This window comes from Haliaeetus albicilla, chromosome 28 (assembly GCF_947461875.1).
Source record: "Haliaeetus albicilla chromosome 28, bHalAlb1.1, whole genome shotgun sequence".
In the NCBI taxonomy this organism is placed as follows: Eukaryota; Metazoa; Chordata; class Aves; order Accipitriformes; family Accipitridae; genus Haliaeetus; species Haliaeetus albicilla.
Window position 1 is genome coordinate 16,555,157 of NC_091510.1, and position 22,964 is coordinate 16,578,120.

Below are 22,964 nucleotides of genomic sequence, written 5' to 3' on the forward strand. Positions count from 1 at the left end.
CAGACATGCAGATAGTAAAGAAAATAGAACATTTAAAAAGGGAGCTTCTATAATTATCTTCTCCAGCAAAGCCAGTTAACTGGGAAAGCAATGGCCAATGTAACTTCAGTTTGCCACAGTCTAAAACTAATACTAACTCCTGACCTAAAGTCCAGCTCTGACAGTGCTCTTTCAATCAGGGATTTCTTACTATCCTTGAAAACAGAGAGGGGTGAAATTTCAGTGAAATGCTGTATCTTCCCCTCTTGCCTTTTAAACTTGTTTCCAGAGCCCTAATGCCCTCAACACAGTATTTTACGCAGCAGATTTTTTATTCACAAGCACGTTTTTCCACCACTCTGCAACCTAAATATGTCTTAATCAGTTTCCAGATATTCTGTCAGGGCTGACAATTGACATTCCAAATCCCACCCCTCTGCAAATCCATGTTTCTGGGACTCCATTTAAATCCCTTAAATAATAGAGTGTGTGACAGGGAAAAAAAAGATCACTGACTCAAGGGGAGATAGTAGTATGGAAGTTGAGTATATGAGCACTTTCAAAAACCATAAATCTTATGGGTAAACACTTCTTAAATGAGAATATAAACAGGAGAATTCTGTTTTCATGACCACCTCCTTGAAAAGTAAGAGGCAGAAACAGAACTCTTCTGTTTCTAAATTTTAATGTTTTAAAAATACACCTTTCAGTTTCCACATCTGCATTTATTGTGTCAGGTATCCTTAACTTGGTTAGAATGGTTAACACTGACTAAAAGACTTTGACTTTCTCAAAGCTCAAGAATAGCGACATAAAACCAGCAAAATCTCTGCTTACTAAGCTTTTGGAAAAATTCACATGCTTTCTGAAACATGCTAAAGACCAGCTTAATATTTGGGCCCTGACTGAAGCTAAATTTAGTATGTTTACAACATTTTTGATTCACTCTCGTTACTCTTAGGCCATCTCTCTCTCAATTACATATTTCTCTTCTTGCCCATGAATGGATGAACAGTGGTAAATGATCTCTTTACAAAACACATTTTGTCAGCTTTTTCACATCTGACAATTCTTACTCATAATTCAAGAGACAGAGAAGAAAATAGCTCCAATTCTCTGGGGTAACGGTAACTGGAGACACATAAGCAGATTCGGGTTTTTTTGAAGAAAGGTAGGAAAAGAAAAAGGAAATGAAAATGCATACAAGGAGAAACAGCTAAAATAACTGCAGGTAAACTCATCCTTTCCATAAATACGCTGCACCTAAGCTCTGCATACAGGTAGTTTACTGACACCCAGCAGAAGAACTTGAGAGTAACTGTGTAGCTCTCCTCTTAACTTTATGAATTTTTTCTACTACGCCTCCACAGTGGCAGCTGTGGACAGTGACTTGGGGATCATACCCACTCATCCCCTGCTCTCTGCACATCCATTCCAGATGGAGATAATCTCTCCTAATTTCAACCATCAAAGTTACATGCCTAACTCTAAAGATGATGGGCACTCAAAAGGCTGATTCAGTGCCTCCCCAGACAGACTTCTCCAGCAGAAGGGATGAACCCCTCTGAGGATGTTTATCTCTTCCAGCTGACTCTGGGTGAAGCTCAGTGGGCTATGTTAAGGTAGGTAGTTACAGTTAGCCAAGATGATCCCACTCCCCCCAGTATGGTAATAGCTTGTATAAAATATCCCTCCAAATGAAATGCTACCATTTCTCCACAGACACACAGGGATTGTGTGAAAGCTAGACAGAGAGATAACCTGGAAAGGATTTTACACAAATAATCAAAGCACCTCCGTTGCCACAGCTAGTAAGGAAGGGCAAAGACTAGTGCTAAATTAGATGCTCCAGGGTTTATTCAGAACAACCAAACACTGAGAATATGGATTTTGTAATCTTGGTAGGCATGGTGTTTGGAGAAGGGCATACAGATCTAAGATTGTTAGATACCTGGACCATGGCTGATGAAAAGGCTGGGACCACTTACTCCGTAAAGAACAACAGGCGGGCATGACAATGGTATACCAAACAACAGAGAATGGTAATTCAGCCTCCAATGGGAGAGCAAGGTTGCTAAGACTCCTGATCAGATTGCATAGGGATGCAATTCTTTCCTTGCAGACACTTTCAGCCCTTATAACTTAATTCACTGTCGCCTGGTTTAAGACCTGATCGTGCTGTCCTTACCCGCATAAAACTCAGTGCAAATTGTGTCTGACAAACTGGCAGTATTAGACCTCACTGGTGTTTTGATTTAGGATTTAATCCTAAACAGATGGGTGTTCACACGTACAGTGGCAGTTGCAGTGGTATGACACAAACTTGTCTAGCGTTACATCTTAAAGGCTGTGGTTGCCACTAAATTAAGTCAACAAAAGATAAAAGCATCTTGCATTTTTCCTTTTACTTTTAGTACTATGAAACCTGAAATCAGCTTTGATAAGAGACTAAAATGTGAAATAGTAAAAGCTGACAGATCTTTCATATGGTTTCTTACTGGCCATAAATTTACAGCGCTACATCAATGAAAGAAAAACATGAAATATTTTAATCTTTATTGAATCTTCTATCATTAATAATTATCACTTGGCTATTTTGTACAGTCTGATGACATGAAACAGATAATTTTTTTCAAATAACAGATTTCCTCCAGTTTCAACTAATACTGTATGACATCGTTCTCATCATCTTGTACAGAAAAGATGTTAAAGGGCTTTTTCTCTTTGACAAATTCAGAGGGAAGAAACAAAACCAGCTTGCATCTCTTTCTTATTCAAATTCATAACCCCATAAACCATGCTAATCAAAACAGAAGATGTGCAATTTTGGACAACATGCACTTAGCCTAATGAGACACTGCCTAAAACCAAAACAGGAAAATGCACTTTATGGTAGTGAGAAAATAATGAGAAGAAGAGTGGACGTGTTGACCATAACCATCCTGTCCTGTTAAATTCATCAAGGCATACAGGCAAAAACCACCTCAGCAGGCCTCTTTGCCTGGTGTTTGGCTGCGGACTCTCCCACAGATAAGCTACTTTATCAAAGTCAAAGGAGCCATCTGACACGTCGTGTATGGGGGCTGAGGCAGGGCACCCACTGAATGCCATGGTCTTGCCCTCTCCTCTATCCCAGAGGCTGATGAGGCTGGCAGTGTGGTGCTTGTCCCAATGGTTTTACACAGCTCTAGATTTCCTCTAGGCTCAATTCAGGTCACAGCAGTGCCAAGCACCTCCAGATTGTCACAACTGAAATGATGCGATTGCTGTCTTAAGTTGTTGCAGGCCTTACTGAAGCTGTGGGCTCCTCCCAGAGTGGGAAGGGAGAGCCAGCGCAGCTGAAGGAAAGCATCCTAAGCTATTCTCCCTCAGCCAAAAATAGGGAGTTGGTTAGGTTAGGTTTGGTTTGATTTGGTTTTACTGTGAAACTGGGAAGCCAACATGAAGCAGCTGCTAGACTCTGTGGATGAAAAAGTGGCAATACTCCTCAGCTGAGGAGCCACGATTTTCATCATCTTCCTCTGATTCAGTAGGGCATCACGTGAACAGAAGAACTTCCCTTCTCCACAAGAAGCCAAGTAGGAACTGGATTTTAGTATCTCACAGGAGCCACTAATCTGCCCGCCTTGCATTCTGCTCTCTCCTCCTTTGACCTTATCTGTTTTCCAAGAGGCAGAATAACAAGTGCTATGAGGAACAACGGATGCCTTTTCGTAGGACGATTGATGCAGTGGTCCACCCAAAGAAGGGTCTAGGACTACTGAGTCAGCATTTGATTTCCCAGTACAGCCTTAGTCACTGCCTAAATCAAGAAAGGGCCCCAACCCAACCTCCTCAGCTGTTTGGCCTCCAGCCAAATAAAAGATGAAAATTTTTGTTAGTCACTAGAAAAGAGAGCACGAGGAATTTCAGGTGAGTGGGAATGAATGCGAAGGGAATGGAAGTACTTAAGATCTTTTTGTGAGCTTTCCTGAAGGATGGAGTGGAGACTCAACACGGACTTCTAGAATAAGCAAGGAATTCACTGATTCAGAGTAAATTCAGGCATATTGGGAGGGACATACAGCGTAAAAAAAGACTACTTTTAAAATTATATTGTACCAAATACAGTATATATTAACAAACGTTATTAGGATCTCTTCAGCATTCACAGGGCACTGTCTTTCCGATTTCACCTCCTTTTCCCTTCAAAATCGGCATTATTTCCACCATAATGGAAATAGAACTAATCTACAACAAGTGTGGAGCATCTTCAGCTCTCATGGCCTGCAGAAGAGATGAGACTGCTCAGAATCTTGCAAGATTCAAACTGATTTCATGAACTGGCATTGGCCAGAACATTTAACATCCTCCTATGTTAAGTATCATTCACATTTGCAAATTCAAGTGGGGTTTTTTTCAGAAATTAATGCATGGGTGAATGTTCCTATGATAAACAGGTGAACACCTGCTTTCTTAGACCCATATCACTGATAGGAATATAAGTCTTCAAGAGCTTTTGGAAGTTTTATATTCTATAAGTATTTTCTGTCCTATATGCCTAAGCCCTCAGATCATATTTACATGTCATTTAAACGTCACTATTATTACATATTGGACTTTAACGAACAAATTCAGGCCTTTATCTATAGCCACAGTCATGCATTCTGCGGCAGAAACCACACATTCAATTAGGTGAGAGATTCTGGACCTGGAAAGACCATTTGCATGAACTGTTTTTCTTCTGCACAGAACTGAGATCCCCCTGACACAAATCTTGTGGTACGGGTGACTGTGTAGGCAGAGTGAAAAACTCTAATTCAGTTGAATACATTTACCATGCTGCCTTTTATATTGCTTTCCAGAGACTCATTCTAACAGAACTTCATTTGCTCAGCCTAAAAGGAGACATTTTTTAAAGGCCACCCATGATTTGATTTATGGTGGACCTAAGAGGTGATCTCAACTGAGAAAGTGTTTCCACTGCACTAGGTCTTGGACATGCTCAACAGCAAGAGCCAGCTCTTTCCCTGAAAAGCCTTGCAATGTAAACAAACTAGACAGACAATGGGCAGGAGGAAAAAGGCACAGGGAAAAAGCACTTTGCCCAAGGTCACAGAGCTGTCAGACATGCTGGAACAGGGTACAGAATCAGCAGATGCCCATATAACACTAAAAATATGAAGCATCCATCCAAATTATGTCCAAACCTGCACATCCCAGCTACCTATATACACCCAGATGGATGACGATAGCTTCTGCACCAGAAGATAGTAGAGACGTGAAGTATTCTTGTATCCTACAGAATTCTTGTTTCCTGGCACCACACAGTGAGCTAAACAGTATCCCTCCCGTGTTGCCATTCTTCAAAACCTCTGCAGAAGTATGTACATGATGCACAATGCCATAACACTCCACTTACAAATGAATTATAGTTCAGCTTTCAAATTACAAAGCAGACAGGCAGTTTTTTTCTCCCCATTTCATGGTTTAAATGAATAGAGTACTAATAAAGCAATGAAACTATACAACTGACTTGAGCTGTACATGGTGTGAGTAAGCTGCATTTAAGCTACATAACCATCTCAATGAGCCACAGCTGTGACCAGAAACCTCCCTGCTTGTCCATTCTTGTGGCTTCTCTTGCACATACTCCATTTTTGGCTAATTATATGGGACTATGGCAAAGTTAATTATCACAGTTAGTCTGTAATAGGGTTAATTTGATTGAATGAATTTTCATTTAAAAGGAACAGAAAAACTCTTTAAGAAGTTTGTAAGTGTAGGATAATTCAAGAGTATCACCAAAAATCTTCTACTTTGTCCACTGAACAAGACTGCAATGCAAGTAGCTCTTGAAAAGTTAATTAGGTTGCCTTCCTCAGTGAAAAACTGCACAATGATGAGCAGGTCTAAGCAAGAATCACATTTTTCTAGTTAAGTAATCCAGCCCTCCAGAACAGTAAAGATGTTGTGCTGCTGAATGTTGCTAACTTGATAACAATAGACTAACTCCCCAATAGACCAAACCTATCTGAAGCAGCTATACTTATGATGAATAAAAAATCCTCAGCCAATCTACTTTATAGTTTATAATTTAACTGAGTACCAGTTTCCAATTCCATGTAATAAAACCATGATTTATATATTATTCATGTCTTCTCAGACTACTTTTGCCAAATTGTTTCTTAAAGACAGCCTTTTTTAGCAATTTAGAATGAAATAAAAAATAGAAAAGATTGTCTTCAGTACTCAGAGAGAAGGGTAAAAAATTTCTCCTAAATAAATCTGATGAATTTGCTTATATTAATGACAATAAAACGGAAAACCTAAATCTAAATATTTTCATTACAGGACCAATTTAAACACATTGCAAAATCCTTCTCAGCAAGATCCTCAGAGCAAGGCAAGAAAGAAGCAGCAATGATTATTAAAGTATATGTAAGACAAAAATAGAAAATTGTATTTGTCTTTGTTGATATTATACTCCTGGCTCCATATGAGCAAGGCCCTTTAACACACAGTTCTTACCACATGCCGAACAGGCAGTGCTTCGTGCAGCAGCGGCGCAGTGACCGTTTGTGCTAGCTCACAAGGGCAGAGCATCTTTAAGTAGCTGCCCTATTAATGAGAACACAAACAGGATTTTTTTGGAGGGAGGAATATGTTATCCAAAGAAACCCCCACAAAACAGAAATTACACAAATTATTCACACAGAAAGATTTAAGGCTGTTGTGAGTCCAATCAAGGCTGCTGGCCTCCATTGGTACATTCACAAATGTAGCTTATGGAAGCAAACAGGCTTCGTATTAAAATACTTTGACAACTGACAAGAATCATGCCAATGAAAGCAAGGAATAGCCCAGCTCAGATACAAATAAGATGAACAAAGAAAGTGGGAGGAAAAGACAACTGCAACTGCAAAGCTAGTATCAGAATTTGGAAAGTTATACTTTTGGAGTCCTCTGGCAGCTGACTGCCTCCTTTAAAAATCCTAGGTGAGCAAACTTGCCTGCATGCTTACAACATTTTTAATCAGCCCTCCACAAATTAAAACATCATCTGTGTGTCAAAATAATTTGACCAACTTTTGCCATCCTTTACAAGAGATACAAGAGCAGGGTGATGATCAGTTACTGCCGATCAGTGCTGTTACAAGCACGTAGTTCACTGGGATGTATCAGCGAGATGTGCCAGCCATCTATACTCCAAGTCACATTGCAGTGTGGCCCTGAAAACATTCAACAGATGGTTCAGCTTGCATCTGAATCTAAATGCTCATCTTGCTGCTGAACAAATATAACAGACCATGCTCCCCAGTCATTGCATCCCTAACAATCTGCTTGTAGAGTTGTTAATGCCAAGAACAAAATAGCACTGACAAGTAACGACAAGTAAGATAATCTGAGCTGCTGTTCTGTTTATGTAGTTGCTGTCTCCCACCACCTCTCTGGGCCAGCTCATACACCCTTTCAAGAATCTGTGCGCTGGTGGTGGCCAGAGAGAAGGGAATAATTCCTCATAGTTGAAAGAGACTCTGGAGAGGTCATTTGCCTCATCCAAAAAACTCTGGAGCATCCCTATTCTTCAGTATCTCAGTTAATTTTGCCACCTGTGCCTATTACAGACTCTGTAAGTAATCTTTTTATGTTTTTTCATCAGATACTCTGGTTGTAGGGTGACTGACAAACTTGTCAATATGATTTTGTTACAAACACCAAATGTCTCTTCTCCTCCCTGTTCCTGAAACTACTCAGTCTTGCTAAGAAGAAATTAAGAACTGCTCTGTCACAACCTGGGTGAAGAAGCTGACATCAGTAAAATTTAGGAACTGATTTGTTAATCTGTATTTAGATCTATGATCCAATCGACCGATGGACGGTATTACTGAGTACCTTGCTGCTTCAGGGACCTACGGTTTCAGGCAAGTTAAGTTTCTTTTGGGTTTCCCTAGCAGCAAGGGTCAGAAAGAGATGCTCGCTTTCAAGATGCCTTTTGGTTTTCATTTCTCTCTTACTCAGGCGAAGAGTTCCTTATGCTCTTAATAGTTGTACTGATGACTTTCATACAATGGGACTGATGACAGGCTAGGGGAAATCAGGGCTGATAGCGATAGTTTGGAAAGTCTATTGCTGAACATCTGGAAGTGTAGCCAAGAGGAATTTATGAGAGGAAAACATCTGACCACCCCCAACCTCATAATTTTCTTTGACTGTTCTCTAGCACCTGTGCTGAATCATATAGCCTAGCAAGTTAGTACATCATAGGGGCCACATTAAGGGAACCAGTAAATACAAGAGGTGAGAAAGGAAAGGATGGGAACTTCTTTGATGGGGATAGAGGTGTGGCAGCATCGTGCGGTGCTGAAGACATGGGGGTACACTCATTCTGGTGGAAGAAGCAATGTGCAGAGAAGAGAAACGACCTGCGGAGTCACTGGCTGACACTGTGAGTCCAGACAAGGCAGGCGAAGGAAATTCCAGGAACTGTCGGGGGCTCCTTGACTTGCTTTGTATTTGACTGCTGGAGCAGCAGGGATCCAACAAAAGCTCGTGTGTAGCTGTCCCGCAGGACAGCTTCTAGCTACATGGGGAGCTATTATAGCTTAATTCCTGATACTAATTGGAATGTTTCCAAAGTATTGACACAAGCATGATATAAAACCACATAGGTAATCTCTACCTTTCATTTGATCTATATAGAAGCAGGGAGACAGAAGAATGGGTTTTGGAGACGCATCTCTCTTTGAGAGAAGCAGTGGCTGGCCCAGTGAATGCTGAAGAACACAGCTGAGGGCACTGTGCGCCTTAGGGCACTCCTCTCTCTCTTCTGCCAGTGCACAGATGCGTTTCTACAGCACGGTGCTTCCCCAACTATCACTTTATTGCACCCTGTGCCCTCTGACTTCCTCCATTCCACCATCTGAGTGACACATATATAAAAGAGACTCCACTGGAGGCCACATGTATTGTCCGGGGATTTGTCCTTTCTTTTTAACACAGAACAAAACTCAAGTTTCTTCCCCTTCACGATTTCACTGCCAACACTATCACTTGAATATCACATGGCTCACCTCCACAGTGACATGCAGGATACACTAAATGTTACAGGAGATGCCACAAGAAAACTCCAGCCCTCCCAGCAGACAGTAGGAAATTGACCATTATCATTCCCTGGTGACTAGTGGGCATGCTGAGACAGTAATTTGCATTTTCTATGCTTATTTTTCTATTACTAAAGTGGGATTAAGAGTGTTCAGCAACAGCTTTTGAGACCTACAAATTCTTCCTGTTATGGAACAGCATCCCGAAGACCTATTTTTCTCTAAATTAAAAAAAAATCTTTCATAATCTTTCATTATTCCAATATAATTCTTACATTCTTAAATTCTAAAATCTGCTAACCAAGCACATAGCACAATAAGCATTTTAGACACTACCAAAATACTAATAATTGGAACAAAATTGTGGGTTTTGTGGTTTACTTTGTTCCCTAACAAATTTTGGGGAAAAAAAAAAAAATTTTCCTACAACCTTTTTCGCTTTCAAGTACATTTTAAGAAAAAAATCTATTTTCAGTACCAGCAAAATTCATCATATTATGACAGGAAAGCAAAATTGTTTCATTTCATAAGATCTTCTAACAGCATGAAGCTAACCCCATGGTCTCTGAGACAGAAATTCTGCCAGCTATAGACTTAGAAAGAATCAGCAGAGAAAAAGAAGTTTCTCAGATGGAACTGTTAGTCATGATATGAAGAATGTGTGTCCCCTACAGATGTTATAGCTATTTATATGATAAATCCTGATCATCACTATAGGAATTTTACAGCCTTCTTTTAAGTTAATGCTCAAGTTCAAATTAATCTTCTTTTGACAATGTTTGCCTAATATTTCAGTGTTGAACAACATTTCCAGGGTTACATTTAGAGTGAGTCTACTTTTAAAGCTGTGTTACAGACTTTGTACTTGCTTCAGAAAGACTTCTTTTAATTCTTCAATACTTCACAAATATTTCTAGGAAAGACAAGTACAAGAAGCATTGATAAATGCTTAACAAGGGGACATCTAGACTTGAAAGTTAACTGGAATTAACATTAGGGTTAATTTAGAGCACACGACAGGTTGTAGAACAGCTCCCTGGAAGAAAATATTCGCTTTAGAATAAAATTACCTCATTCGCACATTCAACACTTGAACTGTTTTGAGTAACATGAGATAAACGAGAACAAAGCATGTTTGTTCCAGTTTGCGGGATCATTGGTTTACTCAGGAATCACAGTCTGGGGAATTCAAAACGAAATGAGGGATATGAAAATACCTTAAGGTGTCTCCAAGGAACTCAAGGTTGCATAAATATAGTCATTGGCGTCAAATGGCAGCAGCCCTTTTAAAACCAACGCTACATTTACACGCTTCAAAGGCCCACATTATGAAGAACATGGTGCTACACAGGGCACTGCAAACCCCTTCCCCCCCATACCAGAGAAAGATTTTTTTACGAGGATGCCTCTCTGCCATCACCAGCGCATCCTTCCACACCCTGCCTACACCCTGGGTTCACTCAGAGGCAGCGGGAGGTCTGGGCTTATTGTCTGGTTCTGGAAAGGGATGGCAACTCTTTGGTGCGGAAACAAAACCAGGGATGTTTTATCTGGGTGATACATGTTGACTTGATCTCAATATCTCCACTTCTCCTCTGCTCTCACATATTGGGATCAAAAGATCAACTCTAAGTGCGTGCGCTGTCTTGACTATCAAGAAAAGCTTCTTGGTGGAAGGACCGAGTACTGTCCCTACAGAGGGAAGGCTGCTGTACTTTTCACAAAAGTAAGGGTTTTTTTCAGCCTTGGCGTTGCAGGCCATGAAATGCACTTTGAGGCTACAGAGTTTCTGTGAATTCTTTTTTCTTAAAATGCCATTTTAATTGTGTGCTTAATCTGTTTTTTTCACTGTCTTTTAACATCTACCCTTGGTTGTTACCTGAAACCTGTGCTGAAAGAGGCAGCACTGGTAAGACTGAGGCGTTAAACCTCCACAATTCTCAGTTCCAAGTACAGCAGTTGGGGCAAAGAATAAAATGAGACCAGGAGACCAGGCTGGCCTGGCCAGCTGCATGCATTGGCAATCCACAGTGGATCACTAGGTCAGGAGCCTTAAACACCTTGGGGGTGGCCAGGGTCCCATGACAGGAAAGCCTGAAACTATTCCAACCAAAGACTTCCCCAGGGATTCCGGGGAAAGGGATCACGAGCAGATGATGAAAGTGAGGCTCTGCAGAAAAAGAAGGAATAAATCTAAGAAATTCCGCAGCCCCAGACCTTCCCATACTGTATCCCCGGTGGTATACAAAGTACTTTGACGTCCTCGGTACCTGCTGATGTCACACCCAGCAAAATAACGTTAATCACCTGCTGCAGAGTTCTGGTATGCATCCAGAGAATACTTAGGTGCAGCAAAAAAAGTGGAGACAGAGAAGATCCTGGGTCTTTTACTGCTCGTTTACATTTATATATTTTTGTGTGGTCTCCCGTAAATGGTCTTTACTTCCAAATCCTTCTGCAACCTCTCTGTGCTCTTGGGGAGATAAAACTGCATCAGGCGCTCACAGGGCCAGAGCTCTGGCCTTATAAGAACAGTGCCTACGAGTGCCTTCAGCAGAGCAGGGCAGGGAGAGCAACTCGAGTCCTCTGGTCTTGGGGCAGCCGGGCTTTCCAACACCTCCACATGAGAAATACGAGACAAACTGTGCCCAGAACATGGACCCAAGCTCAAGGAAAACAAGCCTGTGGAGCCCGCACAGACAAAGAGGAGACATTAAAAAGCTGATGCTCACCCTGCAGAGTCCAAGCACGGAGGCCTGGTGACACCTACTGAGGCGGCATTCGCCATGGCTGCAATATCTTGTATCGCTGCTCTCCGCTCCCTGGGAAATCCCACACCCTGCCTTCACTGCCAAGGGTACCTAACAGGAGAGCTGCTTCAAAAGAGAAAGTCAATAACTGTTTGTAGTTTAATCCACCAAGCAAATCAAAGTTCTGCAGAGAGCACTTTCCCCTCAACAGAAAAGTGAGACATTTGACATTCTGCTTCACACCCTAGTTTTGGTGACTTTACTAAAAGAAAGGGGGTAACGGCAGACAGTGCGTGAAGCTATCCCCCCACGTAAAACTGTTTGGTCGAGATCCAAGAAGCAACTTAGCACAGAGTTCATTCAAGCAATATTTAAAGCAAGTAACCTCAAACTCAGAGACTAAAATCATCATAGAAGCAAGATGACTCAAGTATACAAGACGTAGGAATTGGCTATATAAAGGCTTCCTGCTAGATATAGTTCCAAAGATAAAATCTAATGTGGGAAAAAAAAGCTACGTAATACCTCACGTTTCAAACCCAAATCATGTTGTAACTGGGATAAAAGGAAACATGCTATTTCATACGTACTCTGATTAATATATATTGTAAAATTTCTATCATTATAAGCAATTATAATCATTGCATTAAGCAAGCCATATAGAAGATAACATTGGCCTAAATACAAAATTGCCATAATATCACGTTTCCTGCTTAAAACAGTCTTTTTCATCTTAACAAAAAAATTTACTTTGAATGACCTTTTCAGGCAACGGACATTTCAGCTAGTTTCAGGACAACAGCCTATTCTTAATTTACTATTGTTTAACTTTAAGGAACACCCAGGAATAGTTAACTGAATAAAAACCAGTCTGGTATTAGGTTCTCTCTTTTTTCCCCAACTGTTCCCCTGTTTGCTGTCCTGTGTTTTTTGTCTTGTTAGATACACATTAACCTGTTAGACTGACCTTCACTTCCCTCCCAATCCCTACAACACATTAAAATTCTTTAAAAAGACAACTTGAGAGAGACTGCCTTTTGGTAAACCTCCTAAAGCAAGCTCCACAGACTGGTCTGGCATGCGTTGTGTACATGCATCTGTCACGAAAATTTGATGACAAATCATCCGTTTCCTGACAGATAGGCTGCACTGACTTCAAATTCCCATGAAATGTCTTTGTCCACCAGGAAGAAAAACATTCTCCTTTAAAGCAGTGATCACTCTCAAACTTCACTTCAATCCTCCATTTCCTTTAGTCTGTATTATCATTTATTTGTACTATAATTGTTCTGGATCAATTAAAGCCTGTCGCAAGAAAATCTTCCTGATCATCTTTTGGGAAAATGTAAAGAGACAGGAACTAATGAAAGGAATGAAAGCAAATGTTTCACAGTAATAATGCTGTTTTCAGAGGGTGAGAAATGAAGATCCTTTTTAAGACTGACCTACCCCAGTTTGTTTAAAACTAAACTGAACTTGAACTGATAAACTACTCTTTTGAGATTAACCTGAATAGAGTACATTCAGCAAAACACTGTAAATCTAAACATACCTGAATTGGAGTCAAACTTTGTTTCTGACCTGCAAAGGAAAATAAAAAGATCGTAAGTTACAAGAACTGCTTTATGCCATCAAAGCCATTTGTCAGACTGATTCCCCCTCAGCAAATACCGTCTTTAACAAGACTGTCTACCTCTGTATGTTAATATTTAACGCGTTCAAATGCATTTGAACCCAAATAATAACTATTATCTTTAGTATTTGGGGGTTTTTTACAATGTGGAGTTACAAAGAAGATATTTTAAAGGACAAATCACAAAATGAATGCAGAAAATAGAACATAAATTTAAAACAGGATTAAATTATATGCTGTGAATCATGGTACACAGTTGTTCCTATGAAATAAATATTGTTTTCATTCATTTTCATTTTTGAAAAGTCATTAAGAGGATTTAATTTATTCATGAATGTTTCCAATCTATTTTTGAAGCAGATACCGTTTCATTAATGTCATATGTATTGTATCCAATGATCTGTACTTAATTGTACAACATCGTAGGAGGGTTTTGTTTGCGTGTGTCTTCAATTTACTCACTCTGCACATAGGAATAAGTGGTTTGATTTTCTTAAAAGTGGAAAGCGGGGGGTGGGAGAGAGGGATAGAGGAAGGGAGCCAGACCCAAATTTTAACTTGTTTTAAAGTCTTTGCAAAAAGACAATAATGTGTGCATTATGCACCATTAGCTTTGGTCGTGCACTGCAGATTTTTCTCTTTCTAACAAGTAGTGTTTTCTTCTAAGGGCTTAGCATTTAGCAAATGAACCCTATAACCTGTATATTTAATAAAAGGAAGAAAAAATTAGCCCTTGTGGGAACATCATGTTTCAGATATAGGTTAATAATGCTTGTAAATGTAGAAGCCTTTGAAGATCTCAATTCAACTGTGGGAAAACTTAAGTTGGGTAATTACTCTCAAGATGCTGCTGATGTGCTGTCAAGCAGAATTAACCCTATGACTAGGCCTATCTACACAATCTCCTGTAAGACAGCATTGTCTATATCGAGCTCTCAAACCAATTAACGGGCATGTTCCAATCAGATTTATATTGCCCACTAACAATCAGTTGTACACATGGTCATGGCTGTCACAGCAGGACACAAGGTCTGACCAGCAGGAGACCTGTTAAAGGATGTTACGTTGGCAGCAAAATGCATTTCCCCAGAAATTCTAAGGAGGAAGTACAATGTTGGATCCTTTTACATTGCATCAAGGAGGGGATGTATTTTGGGAAGTTACAGTCCTTCTTTTTTCAAAAATAAATGACCAAAGCTCAAGAACTAATTGCAGATTTATTTTCTTCTTTTATTTTATGAGCTTGTACATACAGGTACGTGTAGATGTATTTCACACGTACTCTATATATTTTATATAATTGGCATTGTAATCCCATATCAAAGATCTCTGCTACAGCAAACAAATATCAGATCAATCACGATTTAAACTATGAACAAGTTCACACTATTCATTACAGTTAAAGCCATCAGAAAGGAAACAAATCCCTTCACCTTTCCTGCTCACTCTCCACCTTCCCCCAGTGCTCACAATCTTTTATGTCTTAAATATAACCTTCAGGTGGAGAAAAGATGGAAGGGAAAAAACATAACTTATCTTCATAATTGGTACTTATAAAGTAGCACCAAAAGCACTGAACAAAGAAAGTATGTTGCTGATGTGCCTTCACGAATACCACCACCAATAACTGCCCAGGGCACCAGCCCATGCTCCTGTTTGGCAGTGGATTTCAGTTGGTATTTACACCCAGCAGGATAAAGTCCCCACCTTGCAAAAAGTGCCTGCTGGTAACTGACGGGAATTCCACTGAGTTCCAGGTAAAGCCACTTACTCAGTACTTTATATACAATATTCTCCTCAAGCTGCAGTGTATCTGTCTAGACTGTTCTCTCTTGCTCATCACTGTATCAGCAACACCTCACTACCTACATAGTCGAAGACGACATACGAAATCTTACCCTCAGTGTCTGTTTATCTGCACAATCAACTTCTCTCTGCCTAAATTCTAGATACTTGGTATTAGCTGGTCAAACAAAGACCCTGGTTCTCGGTGTGCATGGCTTGGCATGGACATATGCACTGCAACTTGCGGCATCAACAAACTGGCCCAGGGGCCAAGATGGCAGAGAGTACATGGGGAGGAGGGTCACAAGGGTCACTGGGCACTGTAATGAGTACCAAAGCTCCAAACAGTCATAAATTACTGGACAACAAATCCGAAAACTGATACGGGGTGATAAATGAATAGAACTTTGTCTGGCAACAGCAGAATAGCTATGAAAGAAAACACGACATGGGAGGTAGCCCTAGGAGCCATCAAGAAGAGGAAGGTCACCTACGTTATGGCCACCACGTCACCTTGGGAAAACAATGCAAAATTTAGGACACAGTATTACAGAAATTGTTAGAGAAGGGCACATAAAAAAGGGAGGAAAATAATGAAGTGTCTTTGGCATTGCAAATAAGCATCAAGTAGCAGATGTGAGAGAAGCACTCTGCAAGAACACAAAGTCATCTTGACTACTTGAAGGAATGACAAAGTTTACAGCAATTTCAATTGAACCAGCACTTTTCCCCCTAGATCTTCCAGTATTTACATCTTTTTCTTGACAGCACACTAGACAAAGGTATCAGAAACTAGTTACACACAGGTGTTAAAAATATACAACTAAGAAATGGCCAATAAATAGGATAAAATTAAATGCTCAAAGTACGTTCCAAAGGGATATTCTGCTACACACAAAAATATTCACTCTGACTCCTTTATGCCTGTAAAACTACATTTACTAGAAGGAAAAACTTCTCTGTACACTCTTTGTTAACATTGGATATAGTCTGATATCCAACCTAAGCATCCTACCAACAAGATGCACCTTACAGAGCCAGGCACTGACTTCACAAACTATCTTTTATCATTTATCACACCAAGAGTGGAAGAAAAACCACAACAAACAGAGAGTAGCTTCGTGCATATTTTCTCTACTTTTGCCCCATAAGAGTACTCTGAAAGTCAGGGAATCATTCATAAATATCTTTGGGAAGGAGTTTATATGCATAAAGAGGGCAAGAAGGTATTTATAAAGTGCTTTCTAATTCCAACTGTGATATAAGTCAAATACACACAACACATGGCAATACTAATGCCAAGTAGCTCAACTACCAACACACGATATGCAAGGAAATAGTGAGCTACTGGAAAGGTTTAGCTAAGGACAAGGTGCTGCAACACTTTTAAAGATCCCAGAAATAACTAAATCAAACACAAACAATAAAATATATGATGGTCACTTTATCGGTACTGCAAAGAGGGGCAGTTTGACCTGTTCCTTTTAAAAGGCACCATAAACCAGATGCTCAGACTGCCAGTTACTGAGAAACAGAGTAACGATATCACCATGTGTCCCTATAGTGTGAATTTTAAACTACTGCCTTCCAAAGTATGACTGGAGTTGTTCAGTGCCACATACTACAGCGTGACCAGACACACTGCAGCTGAAGCTAACACAGATCTGCTATTTGACAGTGAAGCGGACTTTTGCAAAAGAGAGGGGAAAGAGGACTTATTGCAGAACCTCTACTGTTACATTACAATTATCTTTTTCCTTCACCCTTCTTGATGGAGTCTCTAACAGGTTTATTCAGGTTTTGTTGAAGCCCAACATTGGGAACAGCCTTTGAAAGTCCCACAGCTCTCTCAGAAAGCACCTGATGAAAGCTCTGCAGTTCTAATCCTTTCGTTGTAATACTGAAGGAGTCACTGACTCCTCTTGGCTTTCTTACGCCTTTGCATTAGCAATTTATACCAGGTTGTTCCTTTGCAAGGTTTTGCTTCAAGGATGCTAAACAACACTGGCAGGGGCAGACACTCAAAATCCTACTCCCCTCTGAAAAGGACTTTGATTGAATAAAGATCTGTTACAGTTGTAAAGACGATAGGTGCAGCTTCGGTACATCTTAATTTTCAAAAAACTTTATTCCATATTGGCATGGGCAGTTTGCTGAAGAGACAACGATCTAACGAGTCTAACGATCAAAAACGAGTTTGCTCCTGATGCAATCCAAGCCAACCCATGTGCTGGCTCAGGTGACTGAGCAGAACAAAATCATTCCTCTCTCTTTCCCGTTTGCCCCCAGTAATACAGTAAGTACCAAGTGGGAGTATCAGCATTCTTGGCTACAGCATTGCTAGCAAGCTAATGAAGGCCAGGACAGAAATGCTCATTTGTGAACCTGTCCCTGAACACTGTGTTGGCCCGTATCATGCTCACACGAACCAGCCCTCTCCTAGACAGGACCTAGGCAAGCTGCAGGGGAGGCTCAGGCCAGCGACCATTCCCCACCAGGCCACTCTGTTTCAGAGGAGAGGAATTCAGGCTAGAAAACACAAGCCATGTCTTGTCACTTGCCTTTAGGGCCAGAGAAGAGGCTTTTGTCCATTTTATTTACAAGTATGGACACAGCCCTTCTGAAAACGCAAACCACTACTTGGAAGTGGTCACTGATCTTACTCATGAGCCCAAGCTCCAAATAACAAGGCAAGCTTCCAGAAAGAAAAACGCAGCGGTATTCCAATGTAAAAATTAATACCTGATGTAACTATCTAGGAATTTGAGACCTGCAGCATGAGAGAATTTGGGAAGCCCCCGAGTGTTAAGAACCAAGTAGTTCCTTAGGCAGCAGAAAGAGCAAAGCTGGGCTTGCTGCTGCGTTGTGGCCAGGGGACAGATCCTGTGGTGTCTAAGGCAGCAAAACTACTCGCAGGTACTTCCCAGAGCTGGACGTTCATAATGCCTCTCTCTCTTCCACCCTCGTGTGGATTCTCTGTTATACTACAATAATATATATATTATTTACAATAATATTATCTGGTATAATCTAATAATATAGTTGAACTCTTGTTCAGGTCTCCCATCAGAGAGGGCTTGAATGTGATCTCTCTCCCAACTGCATGAAAGTTTTAAGAACTTAATATCTTTGAGGTTTAATAGCTACTCCCCTGCCAAATTTGGCTGAAATTGGCAAGTAGATTAAATGATACAGTTTTATTATTAGGAAAGGATTGACATAGACAGCACGATGCTGTAAGCCTTACTTCCTTAGGAAGCCTAGTTAAAGACATATTTTTAATCTCGCTTTCCTCGACTACAGAAAAAAGATTGGTTCACTGTTGATGGATGCTGTGGCAATCTCTATTCTGCATATTGATGAAAAAACAAATTCAAGAAGAGCATTTTAACATCATGTTAGTCAGCGAGTGTTCTCTGGGTGAGTTCTGTCCAGAGTTTATTTTAATGTGAGAGTTATAAACAGATAAATATAGAAATCTACAGCTTCTGTAGTCACAATCCATAACAATCCACCCTCCCCGATTTTTATGTCAGGTATGTCCATACACATACTAAAGCATAAGGTAGGTTAAGACCAGGCGAAAATTAGTTCTTCCAAGCAGGGTGAATTTCAAACAGGGGAAGTTACATATCAGACTTAAAAGTTTACAGAGAATCCATTGAAATTTTACAGTGAAAATATCAATTAAATTCTTAAAATCAGTGGAAGTTATCTATACGTATCTCTAGGACTATGGAAATCTTTGAATTTATTTCCTCTTATTTCTAAGTACCTTCAACAAGGATTTGCAATTCAGCAGTGCTCAGCAATAAGTAAATCATAGAAGTTTCACAGGCTTGTCTCAATGAAACATTGAAATATTTGAAATGTTACATTTCAAGTTCCCTTTTCCTTGTTTTTTGAATCCTAACACATTTCTCCTAGGAAATCTACATCAGTATTTGCCTTTTGGAAAAGATGCTTGTTGAAATGTCCTCTGCCTAGCAAACTGTGGGATCCCACATATTCCTGTGCTTGTTTTCACTGCTGGAGATGGTATTACCAGGAGAACACAAGCAAAAGGAAATCTCAGGTTTGCTGTTGCATTGACTTGTAGCTGGCAGTCTCATCTGACTTGCTCCTTGCGCAGCCAGTGACCTTGGCCTGCAGTAATTCAGCCTTACTACATTTATGGGCAGCAACCAGCTCAGTACAACAGAGCTGATCTACTGAAAAAACAAGACCAGGTGGCTTGTGAATCAAGGAAAAAAATGAGATTAAGTGGTTTTTGTTTTCCAAACTTGTTCTTGCTCTCCTAATCCTTAACATAAAAATCTTTCCAGACTTCATTGCTTACATGAGGGTAGTGTAATGAACATTCAGCACCGGCCAAGAAGCTGCCATTTAGAGGATATTAAAAACTACCCATGAGTCGATTAGGGATGCAGAATCATTTGCTTTAATGACTGCAGCTCCTCTACGCCACACTTGCCAAGCATCCAGTGGAAGGAGCCTTTCCCCGAGAGCCTCCCAGCAGCTCCACCCAAGGGCAGAACCATACCGGTTTTGCTCCAAGGGGCTCGAGGACCAGGAGGACAAAGTCCTGTTCCAAACCACCACAGAAATTAGTAATCGCCAGGTCAAGTTCCAGCGACAGCCCCATGCTACAGTTGTGATAAGCTATACACAGCTTAGCACATTTTCAGCATTCAGGTAAGATTAGATGTGGATTCGGCATTCAGGAATGTTCAGATGTGCGGATGCCACGGGCTGTATTCAGAAAGCAACTTTACTGCAGGCACTGCAGTATTCGTATTGATGGTCATCCTCAGAGGTGGGTTAAACCTCCAGATTCTAGAGAAGATGAGCACTCTGCCATCTTGATTTTTGGTGAGATGATTAGGAGTGCATAACACTCTGTCATCCAGCAGTGACACGGCAGACTCAAAACGACAGCTGGTTTCAACCCAAAAATGATGAAGCAAGAAGAAACCAATGCTCAGTGATAACAACTTTACTCATTTTTAACTCCATCAGCCTTTTCCAGGGGACAGTCACAAAAAATTGCAGAAACTCTTGCAAGGTTTAAGATCCTCAAGCTTCTTGGAGCTACACAAGACCTAGTAGAAACGTGGGTTTGGATGAGAACTGTTCGGTAGTACTGCCTGTTGACTGACTGAGCCGGCCATGTGCCCAGGTGGCAAGAAGGCCAACAGCATCCTGGCTTGTATCAGAAATCATGTGGCCAGCAAGACTAGGGCAGCGATCGTCCCCCTGTACTGGGCACTGGTGAGGCCGCACCTCAAATACTGTGTTCAGTTTTGGGCCCCTCACCACAAGACAGACATTGAGGTGCTGGAGCGTGTTCAGAGAAGGGCAACCAAGCTGGTGAGGGGCCTGGAGCACAAGTCTTATGAGGAGCAGCTGAGGGAATTGGGGCTGTTTAGTCTGGAGAAAAGGAGGCTGAGGGGAGACCTTATTGCTCTCTACAACTGCCTGGAAGGAGGGTGTAGTGAGGTGGGGGTTGGTCTCTTCTCCCAAGATAGTGATAGGACAAGAGGAAATGGCCTCAAGTTGTGCCAGGGGAGGTTTAGATTGGATATTAGGAAAAATTTCTTCACCAAAAGGGTTGTCAGGCATTGGAACAGGCTGCCCAGGGAAGTGGTGGAGTCACCATCCCTAGAGGTGTTTAAAAAACCTGTAGATGTGGTGCTTAGGGACGTGGTTTAGTGGTGGACTTAGCAGTGCTAGGTTAACGGTTAGACTCAAGGAACTTAAAGCTATTTTCCAACCTAAACAATAGTATGATTCCTACACTGTTGAGAGCCCACTTACTGCAAACAAATGTTATTAAACAGAAGCTGCTAGTTTTGACAAAGTTTTGTGAGGACACTAAGAATCAGTCAGGGCTGATGAAGTTGCTCAAGTAGTTCTGTTAGATCTTATTAGAGATGCTACAGCAGTTACTTCATATGGGCTCTCCTAGCCAGATAGCCAGTGCTGGTTTGTCATTTGGCCTGCTCAAAGGATATAAAGATTAAGAAAGCTTAAAGACCATTAATTAAGCACTCAGCACTGGGAAAAGGAAATTCCTTGTATAGTCTAGCCTGGTGACTGAAATCCTCCCTTGTGTTGTGAAGACAAGAGTGCTACAATGCTAATGGCACTCCAATATTGCCCAGCCACACTTTGATTTTCTCACAATTTGCTTTTGGATGTCTGAGAGATGTTGAGAAGACCTGACACAGTTCAACGAAAATCAAATGAAAACATGACATGAATACGGGTGTTGGTATTTCTCCTAGCGCATGTTCAGAACAGCCAACACCATTACCAAGAATTCCTTCCAGGAAGCAATAAAGGCAGCAGTGGGTGATTTATGAAGACTTGGCAATTCATTCCTTGGCCCTAAAAATTGGAAACTGACACAACAATAATAATTCTTTTTTAAAAGGAAATCATTCTCCCAGGCTTCCCAGTTCCCATCTATACCACATCTTTCTCACACAGTCCTGCATATGGTAAAGGACATGACCGTGGTTTATTAAATATGGAATAGCTCCTCCCCTATGGCAATAGCGCCAGTTGTGGATTTCACTCAGATCCATTCTAAGCTCCTCTTGCCATGGCTGTGGACAGAATGGTATTTTTGCATAGTGTACAAAAAATGCCTTGAAAAATTAAAGTAGGTGCAATTCTGCAAATACGCTTGGCCCTTAGAAGATGCTGAGGATTCAAGTGGCACAGGTGGCTCTGTGAACTGATACAGAAATACACAACCTTGCTGCAGAGGCTATCCAGCCATGATAAACGTGGCTCACATAAAATTAACACGAGCAGGTGTAGTCGATAAGCATGAGGGTTTTTTCTTTGGCTGATCAGTTTTCTATCAGATCAATGTACTGCATCGAGACATGCTCCAGCCACAACAGGTGAGGTCCAGTGAAGGGGAAGCCATGAAAAAGCACCCTAGAGAAAGGTGGGGGGAGCAGGGCTGCTTCTTTTAGCATAAGCCTGCAGCTAGATTGGAGTTAAGTGTAACGCAAAACCACATAAGGGCTGGTTTGCAGAAAAGGAGGTTCTTCAGATTGTCTCTCTCATTTATTGCTTTCTTTAGGCAGCTGTACTGGGATGTAGGAGACTGTCTGGCGTGAAAGTTCAGAGATGGAATAATTAGATTCAACGGCATGATTGTGGATTTTATGTGTGAGGCACCTTTGATTGTGGAAAAAGTTAAAGCATGTTCTTCATAAAGCTTGGGAGGTTTCTCATAACACTAGTACAAGTAGGTAGATGAAGAGATGTTAAATTCCTAATTGTTTCTTTTATCTTTCCTGTGACAGAGACAAGAGTTCTGTTTTAAAGACGTACCAAAACCTAGGTCTTTCATCTGGAGTGTAAAATTCATGTGTGCCCTGACCTCGTGTGTCACATGGTAATGAAACAACATAAATCAGAAATGTTAAAAGTTGAAGTTTGTTAATATTACTGCTGAAGCTCCAGTCTCCTTCCCGGTTAAACTGACAGGTCCATAGTCCAAATATATATATTTACAGATTACAACAACACAAAGAAAAAAAATTAATGGACACCCAATGAGAAACAAATGGAAATGCAAGTTTCAGATGACTATCTGGAAATTAAAAAAAACCAAAACAAACGAACACCAGCCCCCCACACCCTCCCCAAACAACTTGCATTTTAAATGGGGCGATGGACTTCCACTGTATTGTACTACCACCTTACTCCTAA

The 22,964-nt window shown here is 40.8% G+C and overlaps 1 protein-coding gene across 5 annotated transcripts in view; it reads right to left on the reverse strand.

Moving 5' to 3' along the window:
* MSRB3 (methionine sulfoxide reductase B3) overlaps nucleotides 1–22,964 on the reverse strand; it is an 87,337-nt gene that overhangs the window by 26,841 nt on the left and 37,532 nt on the right. For all 5 annotated transcript variants that reach the window (XM_069773779.1, XM_069773777.1, XM_069773781.1 and 2 more), the window contains one exon: nucleotides 13,365–13,393. In XM_069773779.1, coding sequence (XP_069629880.1) covers nucleotides 13,365–13,393 — 29 coding nt within the window. The remainder of the gene's footprint in view (nucleotides 1–13,364; nucleotides 13,394–22,964) is intronic.